Source organism: Quercus robur, chromosome 5 (assembly GCF_932294415.1).
Source record: "Quercus robur chromosome 5, dhQueRobu3.1, whole genome shotgun sequence".
In the NCBI taxonomy this organism is placed as follows: Eukaryota; Viridiplantae; Streptophyta; class Magnoliopsida; order Fagales; family Fagaceae; genus Quercus; species Quercus robur.
This window is the reverse complement of record NC_065538.1, coordinates 4,286,151-4,312,159: the sequence shown is the minus strand read 5'-3', so window position 1 is coordinate 4,312,159 and position 26,009 is coordinate 4,286,151. Positions and strand designations below refer to the sequence as shown.

General features: G+C 36.3%; 4 protein-coding genes and 1 long non-coding RNA gene across 6 annotated transcripts; 4 read left to right on the top strand and 1 right to left on the bottom strand.

The window, feature by feature from the left end:
• Positions 1–1,351: 1,351 nt before the first annotated feature.
• On the top strand, positions 1,352–3,931 carry LOC126724895 (uncharacterized). The gene is made up of 2 exons (XM_050429323.1): positions 1,352–1,496; positions 1,602–3,931. Exons 1-2 carry the CDS (start codon positions 1,481–1,483, stop codon positions 3,722–3,724), a joined length of 2,139 nt encoding a protein of 712 aa, XP_050285280.1. The 5' UTR covers positions 1,352–1,480; the 3' UTR covers positions 3,725–3,931.
• Positions 3,932–8,255: 4,324 nt separating this feature from the next.
• On the top strand, positions 8,256–11,684 carry LOC126724891 (disease resistance protein RPS5-like). The gene is made up of 2 exons (XM_050429319.1): positions 8,256–10,603; positions 10,784–11,684. Exons 1-2 carry the CDS (start codon positions 9,122–9,124, stop codon positions 11,438–11,440), a joined length of 2,139 nt encoding a protein of 712 aa, XP_050285276.1. The 5' UTR covers positions 8,256–9,121; the 3' UTR covers positions 11,441–11,684.
• A 6,527-nt stretch (positions 11,685–18,211) lies between these two features.
• Positions 18,212–19,925, top strand: LOC126727692 (disease resistance protein PIK6-NP-like). Its single transcript, XM_050433618.1, has 3 exons — positions 18,212–18,227; positions 18,469–19,711; positions 19,799–19,925. The coding sequence occupies exons 1-2, from the start codon at positions 18,212–18,214 to the stop codon at positions 19,671–19,673; spliced, it is 1,221 nt and encodes a 406-aa protein (XP_050289575.1). The 3' UTR covers positions 19,674–19,711; positions 19,799–19,925.
• A 1,791-nt stretch (positions 19,926–21,716) lies between these two features.
• On the top strand, positions 21,717–25,258 carry LOC126724892 (uncharacterized). Of its 2 annotated transcripts, none has more exons than XM_050429322.1 (3): positions 21,717–21,767; positions 24,554–24,693; positions 24,805–25,258. In XM_050429322.1, the coding sequence occupies exons 1-3, from the start codon at positions 21,737–21,739 to the stop codon at positions 25,000–25,002; spliced, it is 369 nt and encodes a 122-aa protein (XP_050285279.1). In that variant the 5' UTR covers positions 21,717–21,736; the 3' UTR covers positions 25,003–25,258. The 2 variants fall into 2 exon arrangements, with proteins under 2 accessions (XP_050285279.1, XP_050285277.1); XM_050429320.1 differs by having other exon boundaries at positions 24,793–25,258.
• Positions 22,565–23,664, bottom strand: LOC126724893 (uncharacterized). The gene is made up of 2 exons (XR_007655142.1): positions 23,318–23,664; positions 22,565–22,846 (listed from the first exon to the last, which is right to left on the bottom strand). It is a non-coding gene; the product is annotated as an uncharacterized LOC126724893 (long non-coding RNA).
• Positions 25,259–26,009: the final 751 nt, after the last annotated feature.

Below are 26,009 nucleotides of genomic sequence, written 5' to 3'. Positions count from 1 at the left end.
CTTATGGGTAAAGATACATAAGATATTGAGAAAAAATTGTTTTATATTGCAATCTACTAAAAATGTTTTTTTAAAATATTTATACTATTTTTTTTAATCACTAATGTATATTATAGCTACCACATGTAGTAAGTTAGTAACTTAAGTCTTAATATTCTTAAGTTGTTTCTGAAAAAAAAAAAAAAAAAAAAAAAAAAAAATAGAAAAAGGTTATCACAAAAGAGTAGTTCATGTAAAGTTTTCTTACAAAATGAAATACTTATTCTGTAAGGCCACCAAACTTGATAATTTGTAAAGGGTAGAACCATTTGCAACAATATTTGCATAGTCATATAGTTCTAGCTAAAGCAATCAAGTATACTTTTAGTCTTCAAAAAAAAAAAAAAAAAAAAAAAAAATCTACCAGTGGTTATAAGTAAACAATGAAATAATGATTCATGAAGAATAAAAAAAATAATCTATACATATTCATCTTGTGCGGTTGTAACTTTACATATAATTTTGCATTTATATATTCATCTACTTTAATTTATATGTTTATAATTAAATAGTGAAATCTACAAACAAGGTAATTAAAACAATCATATTTCTACTCTTCAAAAATTAACCAATTTTGTTTTTCAAAAAAATGCATTTTTACATTTCCTTGGAAATTCATTTAAAAAAAATTGGCATACCACTAACTTAACCACATCATACATTAAAAAAATTTAAGGCTTATTATTACATCCGTTAAGATATTATGAATGTCTTAATTGAATGAGACCAAACTAGTGAAATGCCTTTTTATATTTCCTTAAAAATTTAGAAAATAAAAATAAAAATAAACCTTGGACATACCACAAACATAACTAAATCTATAATTATTTAAGACATCTATGATATCTATTTCTTATTGATATCCATAAAAATTAAAACTAGAAATGGAACATACAAAGTAATAAAAAATAAATGAAATCAAACATTAATTAGACAGTTAAACAGAAAATAAAGAAGTGGTCAAGAGAAGTCAAGAAATAAAATAGAAATTACCAACATTACAAACTTTACAGTGCAATAAAATCTACTATTACATTTACTTAATTAAATCAATAATCAACAATTAAATATAATAATACAAAATATAAATTAACTTAAAACTAATGAAATTCTAATTAGAGAAATTATATTTCTTATCATAATTAAAAATGAGATAATCTCCAATAATAATAGAAATTATATAAGAAACGTGATAGATGAGATCAAGAAAAATATAATAAAACTAATTTTTAAAAAAATTACAAATTTTAGGAACCGTATTTTACTAAAATAAAATTATCACGCATGCACGGTTATCTGAAACTAGTTTTAATTAATACAGTATGCCCACATTCTCTTGCATTCCTTCTGGCCATTACTGAAAAGAAACCCAGGACAAGCAGGTCCTGCGCCTGCAAGTCTTGATAGAGATAAGCCACTCCTCAAGTCTTGGAAAAGAAAGATGATGTTTGTTCCTTGTAAGATCACCAATTCATTTATTGCTTCTTTTCCTTTTTTATTGAATGGCCTATATCTCAATATCTCTTTTAGATGTTCTAATGTTTTTGCTTTTGCCTTTTCAGTTGTAGCTGGTATGTTCTTCTCAAGGAAGAGAAAGGCAATAGAAATCCTCCCCGAAAGTATGAAAACACTTTGGAACAAGTGGGAGCTTCGAAGTATGGTTATATTTAGTCTATTCTTACAAGGCATCCTCATGGTGCTTGGCAAAAGTAGAAAGCACTCGAGAAGGAACTGGGTCAGAATCATTCTTTGGCTTGCTTACTTGTGGGCAGATACAGTTGCAACAGCTTCACTTGGCGTGCTTTCCAGCAACCAAGGAGAATCTGAAGGTGGTTTTGTAGACCCAAACTATGTTATAACAGTTTTTTGGGCACCATTTCTTCTTCTGCACCTTGGTGGCCCTGATACCATTACTGCCTACTCCTTGGAAGACAATGAATTGTGGCTGAGGCACTTGCTTGGGCTACTTGTCCAGGTGGGAGGGGCTATCTATGTTTTCCTTACAGTATGGAAAAGTACTAATGCACTTTATTTGATGGCAATTCCAATATTTTTTGCTGGGATCATCAAGTACGGAGAAAGGACATGGGTTCTGATGTCTGCGAGCAGTGAGCATTTTAGAGACTCCATGCTTCCTCCTCCTGATCCTGGGCCCAATTATGCGAGATTCGTGGAGGAGTATATGTCAAAGGAAAAGGAAGGGTTCAAGGTATGTTCAAAAAATAACCCTGAAGATGGCAAAGAAGATGATTATTCCTCTCCAGATGCAGAAACTAATAGCAGAATTCCAGAAGCAGCCGTTATATGCAAGGCCTACATGTTCTTCGAAATTTTCAAAAGGCTGCCTGCAAATCTCATCCTAAGCTTTCATATTATCCAGAAGAGTCAATACATTATGCAGAACATCAGCGCTGATGAAGCTTTCAAAGTGACTGAGGTTGAGCTTGGATTCATGTATGACATGTTCTATACAAAGGCAGTTTTGTTATATTCTGTTGCGGGGCGTCTTCTTCATTTCGTCCCTTTTATTTGCACTGTTTCTTTATTTGTGATTTTCTTGAAGACCGAGAAGCATATCTACTCGGGGGTAGATGTAGCTATTACTTACATACTTCTGGTTGGAGCTATTGTGCTAGAGATTTATGCAGCAGTTGTACTATTTTGTTCAGACTGGACAATACTATGGCTGAGTCAGCGTGGGAATTCGGGGGATATTTTGTATCGTGCCATCTCATTGATTCCATGGCCTAGAAAAAAGAGGTGGTCTAATGCCATGGGACATTTCAACCTAGTAAGGTACTGCCTTAAAGACAAGCCTGCCATGTGCACATTTAAACAGAGGTTTTTGTGGATTTCAAAATTATTGGAGAAGCATCGGTACCACAAATCTGTGGAAGTTCCGCTGGATTTGAAAGCCGTTATCTTTGATGAGCTTCAACAAAAAATGGAAGCTAACCGTTCAGATCTCAGAAATTTCAAGAAATTATGTGCTTGTAGGGGTGATAGGGTGATTGAAGAAAAGGCAAATACACTTCGTGCTGAAATGGGAGATGGAAATTTTATTATACTGAAAAGAAGTGTAGAGGAAGAATTTGATCAAAGCATTCTTCTTTGGCACATTGCAACAGATTTGTGCTATTATTGGGATCGGGATGAGAATCCGTTATCTGTTTGTGATCCATATTGTAAAGCGAGCAAGCTGTTATCGGACTATATGATGTATCTTCTTGTTATGTGCCCCTTCATGCTGCCCAATGGGATTGGGGAGACTAGGGTCAGAGACACATGTGCTGAGCTCCATGGATTTTGCAAGGAAAGGATATCCATAAAGAATGAATCCCAAGCTTGCTCAAAGTTAAACGCAGTGAAAACTAAAATTCCTCCATCTAAGGTGAAAGGAGACAGAAGCAAGTCAGTTTTATTTGATGCTTGTAGTCTGGCTAAATCTTTGCAATCCCTGAAAAACCCTCCTATGAAGGAAACAAAGTGGAAATTGGTGCTTCAAGTCTGGGTGGAAATGCTATCTCATGCAGCATGTCAGTGTGGATGGACGGATCATGCTCAACAGCTTAGGCGAGGTGGAGAGTTGCTCACTCACGTCTGGCTTCTTATGGCTCATTTTGGCATAACTCAACAGTTTCAAATTTCAGAGGGCAATGCAAAGGCTAAATTGAATTGGCAGTGACTAAGTTGTGTGGCTTTTAATGCATAAATAAAGGATAGAAAGCATAAACAAAACTCTTTTTCGGTTCGCTAAGAATAATTATTGACAAAGAATTTCTGATGCGATTGTTTAGATATTAGTTGTTATTCAGCAAAAATGCTAAATCTGGTGCTCGTAGTCTGTCTCTGTTCTATTTTATTTTTTGATATTTCTGATACGATTGTTCATGCTGGTGCTTTTGAAGTCTATAATTTTTATTATTATTATTTTTGGTTGGAATGAAGTCTTTAATGATAACACATGCCAGTTGCCAGGGATGTCAAAAATTTATACAATCCTATCAATTCCCCTAAACGCACCCTAACAAAAAACAGGTATACGATAGGGGTGTCAATTTGGGTTAGCGTGTCGGGTTCGTATTATGTCAAAATAGGGGTATTCGACTAAATGGCTCAACTGTAATCCGACCCATTTAATAATCGTGTCATGATCCTTCAATCCTAACCCGATCTGTTAATAAGGCGGGTTGACCTGACCTAATCCATTTGACACGCTTAATAAACTAATCGTGTTAGGTTGACATGAATATAACACAACTCATTTCAACCTGCATAATTTTAAATATAACACCCATCTAGAAATAATTTTTTTACATCTCAAAAAGCAGTGCATACACTTCAAGTTTTCAACCCACATTTAATATAACATAGTTCAACAAAAATATAACATTCATCTAGAAATAAGTTTTTTACACTCCAAAAGAAGTGTATACACTTCAACCCAAATTCAAAATAACAAAGTTTAACATAAATAAAATAATATAGTTCAACAAAAATATAATATCCTTGGAACTCGCTAAATGCTAAGTATCAATATTAAAAGAATATGAGTAAACAGTAAACTAATCCTAATTATGATCACGATTATCATCCATAGATTCTTTGTTGATGTTCAAATTCATAAAATCTTCCACAAGCTCATCCAATTCCATTTTGTGCAAGTTCTATGCCCAAAAAAAAAAAAAGTATTAGTAGTTCTAGGGTCTGTAGTTTTAATTTTCAAGTATATCCTTTGTAAATTTTTGTAATTACTCACTTAAATATATATATATATATATATATGTGTGTGTGTGTGTGTGTTGGAAATAAAAGGTATTTGATAAATCTAAAATAAAATAAATATTTATTTGTTATACGAGTTAAACGGGTTGTGTTAAGTGAGTCATTTTAGATTAACATAAATAAATTGGCGTGTCAAAGTCAATTTTGGGCCCTTGGCCTTGGGCCCAAAATTGTACGGTTGAGGGCCCAAATCATATATTGGGTCTTGGCCTAGAGCATGAGTAGTCCGAAGACGAACGAATAGTAATAAATGGTTTAGACCTAGGACTTGATGAGCAAAATACGAATGGGAGAGTAGTCCGAGGAAGAATATCTCCTCAGACTTGATAATACAGCTGAAATCTATATTCCAACAATCAAGGTGACCTTTTAGGAAGTTCCAGCGATAAGGACGTACATCATACATGTATAAAAGTGATGGGAACTCAGAAATATCTAAGGAAAAACTGCTACTACTGCATTGAATACACTGCAGCTACTTTTCTAGCCACATTTATGTGGAGAAGAATCTTGAGCAGTGCTGCCTTGGCTATCATAACTCACATAAAATCAAAGAGAGTGTCTGATGGGACAGACACTCAAGTAAGGTCTTAAATGGTCAACAAGTGTAGGGTCAAGATTGTCCAAAGAGAGCTATATAATGTAAGAGACCCCCCATGAAGAAAGGATAGAGAAAGAAAAAGGAAACTATGGTAGCAATCAGGAACAAATCTTGTAATCAAACCTAAGAGTAATATATAAGAATTGTGCTCCTCGGATACTGCCAAGGACATTCTTCTTCAACATAAACCCCATCTGTTTTCATTCTTTTGTCATTTCAATCTACCTTAGTATTGGTTTAAACCATTAAAACCTAGTTTTTTCAACCCACTTTCTATAAATTCATTATTTTGGGCTTTTTGGGCTTAAGTCCATATACCTTTGGGGCTAGGAGTTCAAATCAGTTCCTTACAACAACCATAAAAAAAATTAATATAATTACGTATTTTGAAAACCTAACCACTAGATTGAACATTTTATATGTTCTTAACACATATGTCAATTTTGAGCCAATTGAATATTATTTAACATTCAATCCAAAATCTTATTTTTTATGCATAATTTTAAAGCACAAAAAATTGAAATATAAACATTTGATTAATAACATAACTATTGATCTCTAATATTCTAGAAATTTTGAAAGAATGGAGGATATAAGACCAAAAAAAAAAAAGTGTAATTCAATAGTGGATTTTTTAAAAATTGACATGCAATAAAAAAAAAATTATTTATTGAAATTAAAGCATTAAAATACAACCAAGTTTATTGTCTAGCTTTGTCCTTAAGGCTAGAACCTTATTCAACATTTTTTTTTTTTAATTAAAGGTGAATTTGAAAAATCTACCATTGAATTACATTTTCTTCTTATATCCTCCATACTTGTAAAATTTCTGAAAAATTAAAGATCAATAGTTATATCATTAATAAATTATTTAAATTGCAAGTTTTTGTAGTTTAAAATTATGCATAAAATATAAACTTATAGGTTATATAGTAAATAATATCTGATTGAGACAAAATTTTGACATGGATATTAAGAGTGTAAAAAATATATAATTTAACAGTTAGATTTTCAAAATATATAACGATATTAATTCTTTTAAAAGAAGTTGTACACATAAACTACAACAAATTTTGTAATTAAATTTTATCTAGAGTTGTGGGTTACCTAACACATTCTTTACACATAACTGAACTTTCAAATCCATGCATGCCTAACTTCAAGGGTGGTGTCACCTTTAGCACAAGGGATTCAAATGAACCCCTTGACTTGGCTAGTATATATATATTTTAAAAAAATTTGTTTGAACAACCCTCCCCCCCCCCCCCCCCCCCCCCAAAAAAAAAAAATTGAGCACCCCAATCATACAAACACATTGCTAGCTCAATGTGAACCTATAAAGTACAAAGTTTCAGTTAATCATGAAACGATATCACCTTTTTCAAACTCAATATTCTTATAAGTAGCTTTTGTCTTGTACCACATTTTCAAATATTTAGCTAATTTTTTTTTCTATCATTATTTACACCAATTTCACTATTCATGTTACTTTTCTTGGTATTTTTCTTGTTGAGTGATATAGAGATATTGCAAATTTTTTGCTCTGTATGTCTTACAAACTGGCATGTGAATCATAAAAAATCAATTCAAACATTTATCTATTATATTGTTTAACACTAGTTATTCACATTTTTACTCCTTCAATTTGCAAATATTTTTTTTTATAGTAAATTTGGAGTAGCTTTAGCATTTTCTTTTATTGCTTGTCCCAATTTATTTTCTTTTCTCATTGCAATTTAAATAGTGGGTCCCATATTTTTTTAAAAAAAAAGTATTAAAAAAGACCTCCACTTGATGTTGTGTGGATTCTAATCACCTTAACTCATAAAGTCTTATGTTACCAAAAAACCAAAAAAAAAAAGATTTGGAGTTCGAATTTAAACATTAATAAATAAATAGTAACTATGAATTAGTTACTTTTGTTTATTTATTTCAATGATATTAAACATATACATATTTGTACAATTTTATTTATTTATTTTGTTATTATTATTGATCAATATTTTCTGATTAATTTCACTTTTAATATTGTATTTTAATTTTGCTATTCAACTGAAATACTAGCTTCATCCCTAGCTAGAACCAAACCCACCAACGGGTGGTTAACAATCTGATATAGTGGCTGGAGTACGATGAAGAATTTTTTTTGAAGAGAGTACGATGAAGAATTGTAGCTACAAGTGACCTAGTTGGTAAATACGTGTGACATACCCGTACAGTACACATGTACGTAACAATTAAAAAAACTCACGCCTGCCATCTGACTCTCAAATGTAGAATAAAATATGCGAAAATTTGGAATGAAAAGATTCATTCCCGATTGTTATGGATAAGTGTTGAATCCCTACATAAATATGGCAGTTAAATAATGATAAAAGACTAGAGTCTAAAGATTGCTACGAGGGCTAGAGGTTATCAACTATTTAGCTACAATTAAAGATTAAAATAATCCTAAAAGATAAGACTTTATAGCAAACAACACATTTCACTTAAACATGGTAAAACTCAAAATACTGAGAGCATTCACTTTAAAAACCTTTCTTACAAAAATTAAAAATTAGTATTTAGCATCTCAAAAATTTATTTTATTTAATTTAATAACTCACTTTACAATGTCCATAATATCAATATCAAAAGTTTTATATTTTTTTACCAATTTATTAAAATAATTTATTTTATTTTATTTATGTTCTCAATCTCCCATATTTGACTACCCACAAATCCACTGCCCACACCCACCATCACCCATAACCACCATCACCAACCCAATTGCTACCACCTTAAATCCCAACCCAAAATCAACCCACCACTAGCCACCACCGCTACAAAACCCACTCGTCAAACAACCAATCACAAAACAAACACCAAAACCCAACCATCACAAAACCCAGCCACCAGATCACAAATCAAAAAACAACCACCATCACAAACACAAACATAGCCATCACAAAATTTCACCTACCACCAAATCCGATCCACCACCAAATTGTGACCCACAACCCAACGTGACCAGGTGACCCATAGTGACTCACATCCATGGGAAAATGGTGAGAGAGAGAGAGAGAAGGAAAAGCAAGAGAGGGCAAGGGCGAGAGGGCTGGAGAGAGGAAGAAATAGAGAGAACTAGTGAGAAAGAATGAAAAAAGAGAGGAGAAAAACCAATGAAAGAGTGAAGAAAATGAGAAGGAAGAGAGAGAAAAGAGAGTCCGGAGAAAGAGTTACAGTGAATTGCCATAAATAGTAGACTACTGTAACTCAGTTGCAAATGAAAGTACTCCATATAGATGCGACAATCCCAATTCCCAAGCGTTTCATCTTCTAACATCCTCTTTGTTCACCAGAGCTTCATTTCCGACATATATTTCAACCTCTCAATTCTTCTTGATTCAGTGGTCTGATCACTTTTTTTAGTATAATACACAACCACGATGGCAACTTTAGGTACTACCACTCTCTATGAAATCGCAACCGCGATGGCAACTTTAGGTACTACCATTCTCTATAAAATCTTGTATATCCTGACTTACGTCCTTTTCAATTTCATTCTTATCTTTGCCATCAGCCTAAGCATTTACTGCTATTGCCGTCGGAGAAAAAAAAAAATCAGACATCGACCATGAGTCGAATAAAAAAGATTGGGAGTTGCTGCGTAGTTTTCAAAAAGACGTGGACAACGTTTTGAAGTCAGGTTCTCAAATGAATAACGAAGCCAATGTGCTCTGGCAAAACAATGAACACCAGCAGGGAATGACTGCACAACTACAAAAATCTGTGGCAGACTGGTATGAAAAAAGTATGGGGGATCTCCCTAATAGTGCTGAATTCAATGATAAAAGTTATAAAAGCAAGGATGAAGACCAAAAACTCAGGCAAATGGTAGATGAAGCCGAAAAAATCCACCGAAATTTGGACAAGTTAAAGGACAAGATCAGAAACTTGCAGGTCAGACCTATTGATGATGAACGGCAGGCTCTTGTGCAAAAAGAAGACAAAAAATTCGTTGAGGATCTCATTGCTGCTGTGCAGAAAGTAGACAATCTCATCCCTGAAGTGAAAAAGGAAGACAAAGACGAACCCATTGCTGGCACTTCAGATTTACCTGGTGATATCAAAGCTGAAATACAGTCGTTCACATTGTATTGGGCACCATTCCGTGCTTTCCTGATCGATCTACAAAGTTCTGGTCTTGAAACTAAAACGGAGAAGGCCTGGTTGGAGGAAGCGAAAGGGATCATTAATAAAGCTCAGCGTGCTGTCGATAAGTTTATAAAGAATACCAGACAATGGAAGTGGATGCTCTCATATTTTATTAATCAGAAAGCAAGGACAGAGCTTAAAGAGGAGATGAAGCGCATTAACACAGGGTTCGAGAAATTCCTCGAGAGAAAGGAGAGGTTCGGTATTCAATTTAAAAGATACTCCACCAGAAGAGAAATAGACCGATTACAATCCATATCTGGAACCTCACAAGAGCAGGCATCCAATAATGTGCAGATCTCAGAAAATGGCAGAGGTAATTTTATTAATGAATTAGAGAAACTCAAGAAGACGTATGAGAAATCACTCAAAATGGAGTCTCTTGAAAGGCTCCAAGCTTTATGCACGACGTTTACCAAAGCCCATGGTGAAGCTGCAGAAAAAGAAGAAGGCATAAAAAGTTCAACAGAAGAGGAAAAGTTGAAGCAAATAAAAAATTTGACTGAAAAAACAAAGTATTATTTAGAAAAATATGAAAAGAATTCAGATGAGCTGAGTTGCATCTGTAAATGGTGGAGAAGTCCCGCGAAGAAACTTCATGAGAAGTTTGACAAAATTAAGGGATCTTTGGAAATTATTGAAGAAACTACAAAGGCATACAAGTTTGAAATTAGAAAAGATATGGGAGTAGTCGGTTTGGATGAAGACATACAGGCAGTGGCCTCACAACTGATAACTGGAAATAAACATGTCGTTTGCGTTGTGGGAATGAAGGGTATCGGTAAGACCACCCTGGCAAAGAATATATATCGCCACAGTGATATTTTGGATCATTTTCCGGCACGTGCTTGGGTGACTCTAACTGATCTAAAGACCAACGATTACGATGCCATTTTTAAAGATGTGGCAAAGCAGGTCTCGGAACCTGATATTAATGGATCACAGGAGGAAGAGAACAGAAGGGGAGAGTGGAAGAATAAGGTTTGTGACTTAAGGTTTTTTTTTTTTTTTTTCGTAGTTTAATTTTTTTTGTTTATTTTTTCAGAGAGATGTTTTCTGGTAGTGTTGTACATGTTTGTTACGAACAGTACATTTGTTGTACTTTCTATTTAGTTGAAGCAAAAACTAATTCATACAAAACAATTTTTTTTTTTTAATTAGGTATGTGCTATCTTGAAGAAGAAGAAGTATTTCGTGGTTCTAGATGATTTCACAGCGGAAAACGACTGGGAAACTCTAAAAGCAGCATTTCCAGAGACAATTTTGCTCACCACACGTGACCAGTGTGTAGTTAGGACAGTGTGTGGCAAACTCCATTGTCTTAGATTACGAACCAAAGAAGAGAGCTGCAGATTGTTTATCCAGATGATGGGAGATGACTTTGATTTAGCTCCTAAGGACGTAAAAAAATTAGCTGAAGAAACTGTTGGACGATGTGGGGGCTGGCCACATCAAATTTTACATTTAGGGTATCTCATGTCAACGGAAGATGATAAGTTGCAAGAATGGCCCAAGAGCATCACTCCGGCTCAGGAACCATGGCTCAAATACCTGAAAATTGAAGGTCATATCACACTCAAAAATTGGCTTGAGAGTCGTAAAATAGAAATTAATGATTGGTTTGACCATGAAGGTAAAAATGATTTGCTTGACAATTTGAGAAAATTTTTTGCTTTCTTCTTTAGTCTCTTTCCTAGAGACTATGAAATTCCTGCAAGGAGATTGGTCGCTTTGTCAATTGCAGAAGGGTTGGGGTTGGGGGAAGAAGGTCGTGACAAGAATAAAACCACGAAACTAGTTGGTGCGGACACCACATGATGATACATCTGTGGAGATTATCTTTATCATTTATGTTATCTTTATTTGGGTTTATCTTTAGTATTGGATTAGTATTTGAGATTGTTAGGATTATCGTACTAGTATTTAAGATTGTTTAGGATTTGTTTAAGAGAGTTTATCTTTATCATTATGATTCCTGGAAGCTGTATATAAAGCTCCAGACGGTTCCTTTTGTATTTTACAGACTATTATTATTATTGAGATTATTTTCATTGATTTGTTTGGTGGTGATTCCAAACACCTTAGGTGGGAAGCCTAAAGTTTTACAGTGGGACTAATCTAGGTGGGAAGCCTAGGTTGTCCTACATCAACTTGGTATCAAAGCCCAACCCAATCTCCCCTTTCAGTAACCAAAATCACGACTGACATCCCACACACACACTCACCATCAACAAACAAATCAACCTCCAGACATGCCATTACTCAAATACTTACCCCATGAGATTTGCAAACCAAAGCAACCCAAATCCTTACCTCACGAGATTTGCAAGCCAACCCCGGCAATCTATATATACCCTGTAGCCCCACATGAGTTTTTCATTCCCAAGCCAACAGAGAAGCTAGCAACACCTCCCAAACCGTTGACCACCATCCGTGCCCACCTCTGATCACAGAACCCATAAACCAACCAAAAAAAAAATTTTTTTTTTTTTTTTTTTTTTTCAGATTCACAACTTCACTCCCACCAGATCAGAGACAGAGACAGAAAAGAGTTGAAAGCCCACCATCAAAGCCGCCGATCCCACCAACAAAATGACGCCATCACACAACCCGCCGCCGAAACACCATCAACTTCGCTCCCACCATGCCGCTTCACGAGTTCCGAGATCTGACTCACCAGCTCCGATCTCGACCTTCGAGTGCCGCTGACAGTCATCGCCAACGAGCCCAGCCATCTCTTCACCATCAACTCCAAAGCTATTTCGTGTTTGCTCCGTCGTCTCTTTTAGTTTTACGTTGTTTCTATTTTCTCAGTTTCGGTGTTTAGTTTTGAACTTGGCATATAAGACTTTTGTTTTATATTGTAGTCTCTCTTTACTGTATTATTATATTAAAAAAAAAAAAAAAAAAAAAAAAACATTCAATTTAGGTCAAGCAAAAGCTTCAAGAAGGGCCCAGTGCACTCCACGTGAAGACCAACAGCAACAAACCAAATTTCCACTTCCACTACACTACACATGAGGCCCAATTTCCCCATTGATTAGTAGCGTGACCCACTGTCCAGTGAGGCCCAGATTGTTAAGTCAACCTAACCAAGGTGTGGACTTTCCAAACTTAATGGATTGAAATGCATTTTCGGATTTAATATCAATATGTCTACTATGTGCCTCAAACTTTACCTTCAGTAACATGCTATTGCCTTTGTCCTTTGTTCTGCTTAAATTTTCACATGAATTTATTATTTTAGCTGCTGGTTTATTTTCTTTCAATATTTTATTTTAGCCCAAAAAAAAAAAAACACAAAAAAAAACCCAAAAACAATCCCAAAAAAAAAAAATTCCTTTAAAGTAATTACTTCTCAGTATTAGTGGTTGAACTAGCCTAATCACATTGTCATAATTAGGTCCTTTTTAATTTAATTCTTGTTGAAGCTAGTACTGCTTGAATGCAACAACATTTGGAATTCATGACTTCTCTTCACTTATAATTTAACTTGAGTATTATCCTTACTATTCACTTGCTAGAATTAGTTTGTTGATCTCTTTGCATGCATTTGCGTAGTGGTCATCTAGTAACTAGTTCTGAAGAACAGTCTAATTCCAAATCAGAGTCTAGTTCTGAATCCCAGTCTAGTCCACAATCCCGCATAAACACGGATCCTCCTCCCCAAGATGAATTAAGACAAGCCATTGCAGAGCTTACTGCCCGTCTAGGCCACTTAAAGGCTAGGTATGACGAGGAAAATGCACATAATGGAAGAAATAATAATAGGCATGGCCCTCACCCTAGGCAAGACCATAGAGACAATGAAGACAACTCCGCTAAGCATATCAAAGTAGAGGCCCCTACCTTCGATGGTGTTAGGAACCCTCAAGTTTACAATGATTGGGTGCAAGAGATGGAGCATTTTTTTGAGTGGTATGACTTGTCTGAGGATAGAAAGGTTAGGTTTGCCAAAATGAAACTTGTAGGAATAGCAAAACTCCATTGGGATAGTGTCAACCACCTCTGTAAGACCCGCCAACCACCCATAACTCTTTGGGAAGAAATGAAGGCCAAGCTCAATGAAAAGTACTTCCCAGTCTCTCATCAAGGCAACTTGTTGGATCAATGGCATGATTTGAGACAAGACAATAGGTCTGCTACTGAGTATGTAGAACAATTTGAAGAGTACAGGATACGTAGCAATGCAACTGAGGATGAGCCAATTACCTTGAGTAGATTTAGGAAAGGTCTCAATTATGATCTTCAAAGAGAATTGGTGGCTTGACAAATCTCAACTCTTGATGATGCTTATACCTTAGTGCAAGATTTAGAGTTGATCCCTAGGCCCCAAGGTGGAAGGAGATTTGACAATCGCATGTTGCCTCGCAACAATTTTGATGATCCCCAAGGTAGATACCTCCAAGGTACCCAAAATAGGCCTTATCTCAACAACAGACCCTTACACATAGAAGAAAATCCTCAGGGTAGATACCAACAAGGTCCTCAAACTAGACCAAATCCCAACAATAGGCCCTTACGCCTAGAGGACAAAGGGAAGAGTGTGGTTAGAGAGACATTTAGGCCAAATTCTAGAATCCAGTGCTTTAAGTGTCAAGGTTTTGGTCATATGGCTACCCAATGTCCTAATAAGACTTTGTTGATTGAAGAATTGGACGGAAAGGAAGAGGTAGAAGAAGTAGTCTATGAGCCTAACATTGAAGACATTGTAGAAATAGGAGAGGATGATCCCACCCAATTAGCTTGCATTAAAGCCCTACCATCTTTTGATAACCTCAACAAAGGTAGTCTTGATACTCCTGTAATGAGTGTTGTTAGGTGAGCTCTAGCACAGTCTGAAGAAAGTGATGATTGGAAAAGAAATACTATCTTCCAAACCTTTGTCAAGTGTGGAACCACAAATTGCAAGGTTATCATTGACAGTGGCAGTTGCATTAATGCAGTTTCTTCTAAACTTGTCTCCCTCCTAGGTTTGAAGTTAGTTGCCCATCCTAAGCCCTATAAGGTTTCTTGAGTATATGATTCATCTATCACCATCAAGGATAGGTGTCTTGTTCCTATTCATATCCTCTCATATAGGGCTCAGATTTCATGTGATGTGATTCCAATGGATGTAGGACACATAATTTTGGGACGACCATGGCTCTATGATTTAGATGTCACTCTTTATGGTCGCTCGAACTCTTGTTCCTTCATGCACAATGGACAAAGGATTAAGTTTAACCCAGTCAAAACTAAGTTTGTTAGTGCAAGTAAGGCTAGAGAAGAGCCCAAAAAGCAAAGTATGAACCTCATTAGTCCAAAAGAACTTGAAAGAGCTGTCAATCAAGACTCCATCATCTTTGCTTTGGTTGTTAAGGAAATTGCACTAGACAACTTTGAAGAACCAAGAAAAGAAGTACAGTCAGTACTTCAAGAGTTCCAAGATGTTTTCCCTAAGGAGCTTCCAAATCAATTGTCTCCTATGCGTGATATTCAACACACCATAGATCTTGTCCTGAGAGTAGCACTCCCAAATTTGCCCCACTATAGAATGAGCCCTCCTCAATATGATGAGATGGTTAGACAAGTGGATGAGCTCTTGCACAAAGGATTTGTGCGGGAAAGCTTAAGCCTATGTGCAGTCCTTGCACTCTTGACCCCAAAGAAAGATGGATCCTGGAGAATGTGCGTGGATAGTCGCGCAATTAATAAGATTACTGTGAAGTATCGTTTTCCTATCCCTAGGTTAGATGATATGTTTGATATGATGTCAGGAACCACAATCTTTTCAAAGATTGATTTGAAAAGTGGATACCACCAGATTAGGATTCGCCCAAGTGATGAATGGAAGACTGCTTTTAAGACAAAGGATGGTCTATATGAGTGGCTTGTAATGCCTTTTGGGTTATCAAATGCTCCTAGTACTTTTATGAGAATGATGACACAAGTACTAAGGCCTTTCATGGGCAAATTTGTGGTAGTGTACTTTGATGACATCCTCATTTATAGTAACTCAAAAGAGCAACATTTGGACCATCTTAAACAAGTTTGTTCCACTTTGAGGAGAGAAAACTTGTATGCCAACCTAAAGAAATGCTCTTTCTTCACTGATAGTGTCATTTTCTTAGGTTTTGTGGTTTCATCTAAAGGAGTTTCTGCTGACCCACAAAAGGTCAAAGCCATAGTGGATTGGCCCAAACCCAAGAACATTCATGAGGTTCGTAGTTTTCATGGGCTTGCAACTTTCTATCGCAGCTTCATACGCGAATTTAGTACAATCATGGCACCAATCACTGATTGTATGAAGCAAGGCAAATTCCAATGGTCCAATGCTACTGGTCAAGCATTTCAAGAAATCAAGAAGAAGATGACAGAAGCACTGGTGATGTGCCTACCAGACTTTGATAAGGTCTTTGAAGTGGAATGTGATGCGTCTGGTGTAGGCATAGAAGGGGTTCTTAGCCAAGATTGTCACCCTATAGCTTACTTTAGTGAGAAATTAAATGAGGCTAAGAAGAAGTATTCAACATATGACAAAGAACTCTATGTTGTGGTACAAGCTTTAAGATATTGGAGCAATTATTTGACACCCCATGAGTTTTTCATTTATTCGGATCATGATGCTCTCCGCCACATCAATTCCCAAAAGAAATTAAATGCTCGGCATGTCCCTTAGGTTGAGTTTTTGCAAAGATTCTCTTTTGTTTTGAGACATAAATCTGGTGTTGAGAATAAGGTAGCTGATGCTTTGAGTCGCCGAGTCACCTTACTTTCTGTGATGAGCACAAAAGTCATAGGGTTTGAGAAGTTGCAAGAGGAGTATGAATCTTGCCCAGATTTTGGAGAAGTGTACACTACACTTAAGACTAAGCATCTTTAGATTGTTGATGATTTTATCATCCGAGATGGCTACTTGTTTAAAGCCAATAAGCTTTGTATCCCCCGCACATCAGTTCGAGACTTTTTGGTTTGGGAAGTACACGTGGGAGGACTTTCAGGACATTTTGGACGTGATAAGACATTTGAAGAGGTAGAGAGGCAATTCTATTGGCCAAGTCTTAAGAGGGATGTTGCCAAAATAATTGGTCAATGTCGTCAATGTCAACTGGCTAAGCATTGCAAGCAAAATACTGGCCTTTACACTCCTTTACCATTTCCATACCGTCCTTGGGAGGATATTAGCATGGACTTTATACTAGGTCTTCCCCGTACCCTTAGGAAGTTTGATTCCATCCTTGTAGTGGTAGATCGGTTCTCTAAGATGGCTCACTTTCTTCCATGCTCTAAGACTTCTGATGCATCTAAGGTAGCCAACATTTTCTTTGATGAGATTGTTAAGTTGTATGGGTTGCCTAAATCAATTGTGTCAAATAGGGATGTTAAATTCATAAGCTATTTTTGGAAGGCCCTTTGGCACATGATGGGAACAAAGTTGAAATTCTCCTTAGCATACCATCCTCAAACTGATGGTCAAACTGAGGTTGTCAATAGGAGTCTATGAAATCTTTTAAGGTGTCTCATAGGTGAGAATGGTAAGACTTGGGAATCTATACTCCCTGTAACCCAATTTGCTTACAATAACTCAGTCAATAAGTCCATAGGTATGAGCCCATTTGAAGTTGTTCATGGTTATACACCTAGGAGACCTTTAGACCTTCTCCCAATGTCCTCACATGATAGGGTTTCTGTGTTTGCAGTAGAGTTTGCTAGTCACATGCATGAGCTGCATAAAGAGATCAACAAACGAATTCATGCTAGTAATCTTAAGTATAAGACTCAGGCTGATTTACATCGACGTCATTTAGACTTTGATGTAGGAGATTATGTTATGATTCGTATCAAGCCTGAACGGTATCCTTCAGGAACCGTTAAGAAACTGCAGGCCCGTAGTGCTGGCCCATTCAAGGTATTAAAGAAACTTGGACCTAATGCTTATGTGATTGATATACCTTTAGATTATGGTATTAGTTCTACTTTTAATATTGCTAATTTACTTGCTTTTAAAGGTCCAGCAGTTATTCCCTATGACCCTTTTGATGATCCTCTCTCTTCTTCTTTGGCTAACCCTGTCCCTAGCCCTACACCATCTTGTTTCCAAAAGGCACATAAAGATATTTTTGATGTTATTTTGGATGAGCAGTCTCTTTTCACTAGGGATGGAACAGTTCAGCGCTTCTTGGTTCGCTGGTGAGGACGGCCTGATTCTGACTATACATGGATCACTAGAGAGGAGTTGCAGCAGCTTGATCCTGCTCTTTTGGAGGCTTACTTGGATACACTTGCTACCACCTCATCTCTACCTCCTATCACTCGCACATATGAGCGTCGACGGAGGCGCCATGCTGATCCAGTGAGCTTGTGGCTTGATGGAGTTTGTTCTGATGTCACTTGATCCTTATGAGCTTGGGGTCGAGTTTCTCCCACCCCAGGGGAGTTGGTTCGGACACCACTTGATGACACATCTGTGGAGATTATCTTTATCATTTATGTTATCTTTATTTGGGTTTATCTTTAGTAGTGGATTAGTATTTGAGATTGTTAGGATTATCGTACTAGTATTTGAGATTGTTTAGGATTTGTTTAAGAGAGTTTATCTTTATCATTATGATTCCTGGAAGCTGTATATAAAGCTCTAGACGGTTCCTTTTGTATTTTACAAACTATTATTATTATTGAGATTATTTTCATTGATTTGTTTGGTGGTGATTCCAAACACCTTAGGTGGGAAGCCTAAGGTTTTACAGTGGGACTAATCTAGGTGGGAAGCCTAGGTTGTCCTACATCACTAGTTGCAATGGATTATTTGTTAGTGTTGATTGATCTCAACTTAATTCAAGCGGTTGAAATTATTAAAGGGTAAGTAAAGACATGTCGTCTGCCCAGTGCTCTCGAAGAACAGTTCTTGTTTGAAAGTAAGAATTCACAGGATCATCTTGTTGATCTCCTTGACCAAAAGTCTGAAATTTATAATGATATTCATGTTAAGGGTAGTAATTCACCAAAATTTCAGCAAAGTTACAGAGGTCTCTCCTATCTCTCATTTGACACTAGAGAAGGAAATAACCCTGGAGAAGATATAGGGAAGTTTCTTCGTAAAGGCATTGCCCAACACCATCGGAAAATTAGTTCAGCTGATGTATTTAGGGTTAAGGTGGACTTACCTGAGGAAATTCCATCATCCATAGGCAACTTACTGAACCTCCAAAACCTCGATGTGAAGTATACTTATGTCAGAACTCTGCCTAAGTCCATATGGAAGTTGCAGAAACTTCAACACCTATACTTGAACGAGAGTCATCGAAGTAAATTTGTGTCTCAATCAAGGAGCAGTTCCCTAAAGAATCTAAAAACGTTGTGGGGTTTATTCTTGGATGATTTCATTGCTATAAAGAATGGGCTGAACAAGCTAAACAACCATACAAAGCTAGGACTAGCGTTCCAGTTGGAGTTGCCTCAGCAAGAAGAATTGGCCCGTTGGGTGAAAGGTCTGCAATACCTCAAATCTTTGAGATTGAGATCAGTTGACGAGAACGGTGATGCTCATGATCTTCACTTGGAAGGATTGTCAAGGCTTAAAAATCTCTCCACCCTATCTTTGTTTGGAAAGCTAGAGATGCAATCCATCGAAAACCTATTTGCAGACGCTTCTGAATTTCATCTGTCTGACCTTAGGTTGTCTGCCTCGGGGCTTAAGGATGACCCAATGCAAATTTTGGGGAGTCTCTCCAGTCTTAAATCACTCTGTTTCTACTCTGACTCTTACGAAGGAAAACAGATACTTTTCATTAAGAAGAGCTTTTCCCAACTTCAAGTTTTGAGACTTCGAAATCTAAAGAACCTAGAAAAGCTGAAGGTGGAGGAAGAAGCAATGCAAAAACTTAGGGAGCTAGAGATCAGGGGCTGCAAAAGTTTAAAGGTCTTCAACGGTTTGAAGCACTTAATGAGTCTCCGAGAATTGAAGTTGCCAAATATGGAAGACAATTTCACCTCACAAATAAAGAATGATCCAAATTTTTGGAGGCACTGGCTACCCTCCCACGAACACAGGAGGCCACTGGCAGCCTGAGCTGAGTGAAACGTGACTGAAGCATTTGTGTATTCTAGGTATGTCTTTCTTTTCAATTTTGTTACTTTTAATTTAGCTTTCCTTCAAACAAATGCTGAAGATTTTTACACTTGGACTTGTAATAGATTTCATTATCATCTGCCCCTTTGTGTTGATGTGGCATTGGGCAAAAGCAAGAGAGTTGTTGGTGGATGATTATGTTAATCTTCTATTTGGATCACCATGAGGATACTTGTTTTTCTTTCACATGTCGTTCTTGCGTTCAATAAGTGGTGTGCTTGTGCTGATTAATTGAATAAATTGGGAGACTCGATTGATAAGAAGTTCTCCTAAATGTTTGGTTCCTTTGTTGTTATTTGTATTTTAACTCTTTCCAAAGAATATTGTATCTGTTTCTCTCTCAGTGGTGGACTCTGATGTAACTTCTTGAATAATAAGCAGCTTAATTTCTGGGTTGATTTGGCAGCCTAAGAATTTTCCAGTTTCAACACAATTGATTTGGCAGTTTCAACATGATTTGATAGTATTAGCCTCCCTTAACTTCTGGACTCCAAGCAGCAATCCTACAACACTTGCCCTTTCATAAAAGTTAAAACAAGCCACATCCATGACCTTGCTAAATCTTAAAACCCAAGCCTTTCTTTCGGCCCAACCCATTAAAAAAATCCTTTAACCATATCCAGCCCAAGTAAAAAAAATTAGAAAAAGCTACAGCCCAGATATCCTACTACTGAACCCTAAGCAATAATAGTAAACAAAACCGTTCTGGAAGTCCCAATCAACACATGTAGTCCATGCCCATGCCTAATGAAAGCCCAGCCCAAGTCAACAAGCTTTATTATAATTTTTTTTTTTGTATTTTTTTTTTTTAAGAGATAATTTCAACTTATGGCGTTTGCTCCTGATAATAACTCTTTATCATCAGACCAAGACACCAATCAGTTTTGATATAAACAGGGATTGAACTCCAAATCTCTTATACAATCATCAGAGACTTTATCAGTTGAGCCAACTGAAACCTACGCTTTATTATAATTATTTGGTAAACTTTATGATAAAAATTTCATGTCATTCACACATGCTGTGTCATTCATTTTCAGTCACATGATCACTAAACACAAGAAAGTCATTTCCGCAATGTACACAGCAGCGGATTTTTATTTCTCAATACACGGCAACACAAAATTTTCACAAATAATGCACACACCAACCTTCACACTCACGTTCTATTCACATGAGAAGAAGAGCAAAAGTGCTGCAGGAGCTCTAATCTGCAGAATGAAATCTTCTGTCTAAACGGCAATCGTTCTTAGTTCACATATCACAAAGCACTTGTAGTTTAAGTGATTATCTCCATTACACGTCGTAAGCACGTGATTTACTATACATGTGAAGTGTGTTAAACGAGTCAATTTTGTATAGGACAGAGATTAGCTTAGTTAGAGCCTGTTTGGCCAACAAAATTTGGTCACTCAATTTCCGTCACTCAATTTTCATCACTCATCACTCATAACTCATCACTCAAATTTTCACATCCATTTGCCTTCACCATCCAATTTCTATTACTCAATATTTTTCACACTATTCATGGACCCCACAACTGTTACTGTGTCAAACCACTTCTGTTTTGTTACCCGCATACCATTTTCATCCCCATCAATATTTCTCTTTTTCTCATTTCCCCTTCCACTTCAGCCCTGTCTCTCTCCCAAAGTAGAAACCCAAACCCAGAAAAATGTCTCAACCTCCCTCGCCTCGTCAATACCATCATCACCGGTGAACAACGCCCAAGTCTCCGATGTGTACAGCGGCGCGATCTCCGCCGTCGTGACCCATTTCCTAGCGGCGCCGACGAGGAAACCCAAACCCATTAAAATTTCTCAAGCTTTCTTGCCTCGTTAGGACCATCACCACTCACCAGTGAACAACATCGAACTCTCCGACGTGTACAGCGGCGCGATCTCCTCCGTCGTGACCCATTTCCCAGCGGCGCCGACAAGCAACAACACCAATGTCACCCATTTCCCCATTTTGTCACGGATGATCTCCTCCGATCCAAAGCAATGCTTCCCTCCCTCACTCAGCTCAGCTCAGGTATTCCTCTGTCGTGACCCATTTCCTTTTTAAATATGTTTGTTGCTGAAAGGGTTTTGTTTTCCTATTTTGTAGATCTGCTAGTTGTTCTATACTTTTAATAATAATACTGTCTGTGTTTGTGGGAAAAAGCCCTCTGACCTTTGTATTTGATTGAAAGCTGGCAATGGGTATGGGTTTATGTATTGAAAAAGCCCTCTGGTCCTTGAACAATTTTTTTTGTCAATAATTTGCATAGATGTTCATATATTTTCATGTCTACTTTTGTGTGAAAATTATGTTTTAGTGATATTATTTGTTACTCTAATTTTTACTTACTACAGTAAATTTTTACTTTTTTTTTTTTTTTTTTTGGGAGTGGGGGCATCGCGCCCCTAGTATATACGTGGCTCCGCCCCTTGAAGGGAGATTATATGTAAGTTACACTACATAAGGCAGATTTGACAATTGTGTTTCAATTGCCTTTCTTTGATGGGATTAAGTTCTTAGGTAATTCCATTGTGAAGTTTTTAAAATTCTATCCATTAATGGTGAAACAAATGGATTCGATTTTACCACATTATCAATAATTTAAATAGATAACAAAATAATGCTAATTAATATTTGTTTGAATGTTGAGTATGTGACTAAATTCAATCTACTAATTTTACGTTGGATGGACAAAATTTTTATAACTTAATGGTATAATCATCCTAGGAACTCTAGAGGATCCTAATCCTCTTTGATGATTCATTTGCCTAGGAAAAAAATTTCCAGTAGCGCAAGAAGAATTTAGGCGTTTCTAAGATACATTCAAATTTATAGTTACAATGCCATTATGGCCAAATTATGATTACTTACTGAAACAGATGTACCTTACATTTAAAATTGATCACTCATAGATAGGCTTATAAGAGGAGTGCCTCTTTTATTTAATTGTTTAACTCAAGCTAATTAACACATAATGCCATTGGCAACCATCATCAACAAGGTGATTCTTATAAAGATGATATCACTGCTCAACGCTCACTGCTCACTGCTCAGGGGTGACAAACTACACCGAACTGCTACTTCTGCCTTTTAGAGCTCCAGCACTAGGTCTACAATGCACACAAAGAACTAAATGAGGATAGTTACTGAAAAAATAAGTGCCAGAACAGGCATAATACTAGGCTTATTAAATTTTTGTTAATGAAATCATTTTTATCTATCATTTGTTTATCTATGAAAAAAATCATTTTTATCATAATCCAGTACTTTGAGTCAAACCAGTACTATTACATGTAGTCAATGTGCAGCAAGGTCACAAATTGAAGAGAATGGGTTGATTTCCAATTGTCCTTTTGTATCATTTGAATTCTACAATCATGTAATCTACAGTAGGACCTCAATTAGGAAGATCTACGTTTGTAAAAATAAAAGCACAAGTTTCTCATAGAATTGTAGAATGTAGACACTTCTATAAACATAAATCAGGTAGCTTTTTTTATTGATAACCACAAAGTTATAAAACCAGATAGTGTTCCTGTTCCATAATGGATTTTGGAGATGGAGGATAAATCTGTACTTACAGTCTGCATCTGTTTTGATCCAGTGCTCCCTGTTCCCATTTGAATCGCTGCTGCTGAGTATAAACTGCGGTGGGTTAGATTGGCTCTTGTAGCGTCGTATGCTCTCCTTTGAAAGTGCCATTTTTGGATATGACACTATTTCTTCGTTTGGGGGCACCGGATCTCCATTGTGATAGTCCCCGTTATGGGTTAATTTCTTCTTGTTTTCAGTCTTTTGGGTCTTGTTAGACTTTTGAGTTGCTATTGAGTTTTCAGGGTGAACTTTTCTGTGGAACATTTGAAGGATCTACAAGCCACACATCATAAATAAAGGAACTCAGCCAAAAGCTCATAACCAGGACACTGACAATTTGAAATGCTTCTGGTGAATCTCAAAATCAGTCACCATGTTGAGGAGCAAATTTTATATATATATATATATATATATATATATATTTACATTATAACCATTCAAACAAAAAGTGTAAAGAGAAAGGGAAATTATTGGTTAGGTAGTTAATCAGTGACCTTTTGTCCAATGCAGTAGCAATGTAGCATAAATCATATCTATCGCATTCTCTTGATATGTATTTCCTGATGCAATTGTGACTAAGTTCCTAACTGGCCATGTTAGGTCTCTTTAAATGTATTTAACCAGGTTATGCACTTTAACATGTTTGCGCACTGCACTTTTTGCATGGGGTGATTATCTTTATTTTATTAGGTCTTAGGTTGGTTTATCCCATATTAAATTGTAGGGACTGTAGAGAATATTTTCTGGAATCAAAATGGAGTCAAAGATAATATGACAAAGAATTAGATGGATTTTCTCAATTGGGACACACAAGTTTGCTTTCCAGTAGGCCCATCGAAGTATTTCAGACTGAAAGGACCCTATCTGATAGAGCTCAACTAGTCGTGATTATCTTTAGTGAAAGGCCTAAATATTTTGTTTAAATTATTATATTCAATTTTAATGTGTTTCTGTTTGCAACCATCTTAATCCTGAAGAAGCAATTGGATGCTCTTGAACTCCTTGGGATGTCTCATATTCAATCTTATTTCAGCAGACCAGGTACTGATAGCAACAGGAAGGCAATTAGGCTAGACAAAGGTTTTATGAGTCGTTGACTATGTAATTCAATAATTGTTCAAATTATATTTGTTTTGAGACTAATTGAACATTAAATATACATATAATATGTCTCCTGCCAGTGTGTTATTATTGGACTTATTGCATGAGTTTCATTTTCGCAGCCTGTAATATGTCTTCTGCCACTACTTATGAGTCCACTTCTAGTGGCCATATGTGCGATATGGATCGGTGTGTGGAAAGGACCTCCCTATCTATCCGTAATTTCGGTAGGAGGTTCTATGGATGTCAACAGTGGTCGCCGGTTAGTATTACATGATTTTATTGTCGTTACATATTTGACTTGTCATATTCTTACTGTCTTTGCTAACCATCTTTTATATGCCTTCAATGTTGTATGCAGGACTCTGATCAGGCATGTAAGTTCTTCAAATGGTTGGACAAGAACACATGCCCACGTGGCCGTGCAACAGCACCACTTGTCCATGAAAGGTTTACCCGATATAAGGCCGAGGCCGTAGTTGCAAGAAATGAAAGGGATGAAGCTCATGCAAAGGAAGCAGAAGCACGGGAGCTCCTAAGGATAGCAAAGCGCAAGGCTGAAAAAAACTAAGCTCGCACTCCAGACTGCTGAAGACAAGGTCTACAAATATAGGCTAGCTTTATTTTTCTCTTGGACTATGGTTGGCATTTATTTTGTATTCTTTACTGCTTTTAGGGGCCATGGCCATACACGACTGTGTCTGCCATGACCCATTGACGATCACGTGTGTAATGTAAATATCTTTCATATTTAAGCTTTTTTTTTTTGTTGGATCATCTTTTTCTTTTCTTTTTTCAAAGAAGAGTTTGATCAGCTATGTAGTTGTTGTGATCCAAAATTTTGCAATAGTGTATCTTGCTATATTTGTAGATTACTATATACTTGTTAAATGATGTGAGGAATGATGAGGTGATCTTGGGGAAAGTTGGATGAAACAAATGTGAAGCAGCGTGCTTTGTGCAGATGTGTTTAGTTTTGTGGGGCAATTTATGGCTGATGCGTACATTTGTGGGGCAAATTTAGCACTTCCCCCTCTACATATCCTAATTCCTAAATGGAATGTAATCCTTATTTTCTTCTAATAAGTCAATGTTATCCTTTATGATCTAAGTGATGAAGTAAAGATGTTCTTTCTTATTTACTGGTTTTGGTTCAAATATGAAAGTATTTTGTACGACAAAACCATAATCTCGATCAGTAACTTCTTATTTAAATGGATTCTATTCCATTTTTTTTTAAATAAATCTACAAACCTTGTATAAGTGAGGTATTAAACTGTATTAAGATTATCAACAAGTGCACTTATGTTTGTTCAAAAAAAAAAAAAAAAAAAAAAAAAACAACTACACTTATTTTCCTAAAAAAAAAAAAAAAAAAAAATTCCCTATTTAAGTTAACAGCAAAAACTTTATTTGATGTAGATATAATATTTAAGTGTATAATGGCTACTTGGATGGATGGTTTTCACAGCTTTGGTGGGCGGGTATGTTGCAATATATTGGTTGCTAAAGAGTGCAAATCAACAAATAATACAAATCCAAATCCAAATCACAAAAAAAAATGCATCACCCTTAAGA

Excerpts from the sequence above, each read along its gene's own strand:
- LOC126724891 (XM_050429319.1), top strand. The coding sequence starts at position 9,122 with ATGAATAACGAAGCCAATGTGCTCTGGCAAAACAATGAACACCAGCAG. Across the intron at positions 10,604-10,783 it reads GGGGAGAGTGGAAGAATAAG|GTATGTGCTATCTTGAAGAA; the intron begins GTTTGTGACTTA and ends TTTTTTAATTAG.
- LOC126724892 (XM_050429320.1), top strand. The coding sequence starts at position 21,737 with ATGCTTCCCTCCCTCACTCAGCTCAGCTCAG. Across the intron at positions 21,768-24,553 it reads CCTCACTCAGCTCAGCTCAG|CCTGTAATATGTCTTCTGCC; the intron begins GTATTCCTCTGT and ends TCATTTTCGCAG. Across the intron at positions 24,694-24,792 it reads GATGTCAACAGTGGTCGCCG|GACTCTGATCAGGCATGTAA; the intron begins GTTAGTATTACA and ends TGTTGTATGCAG.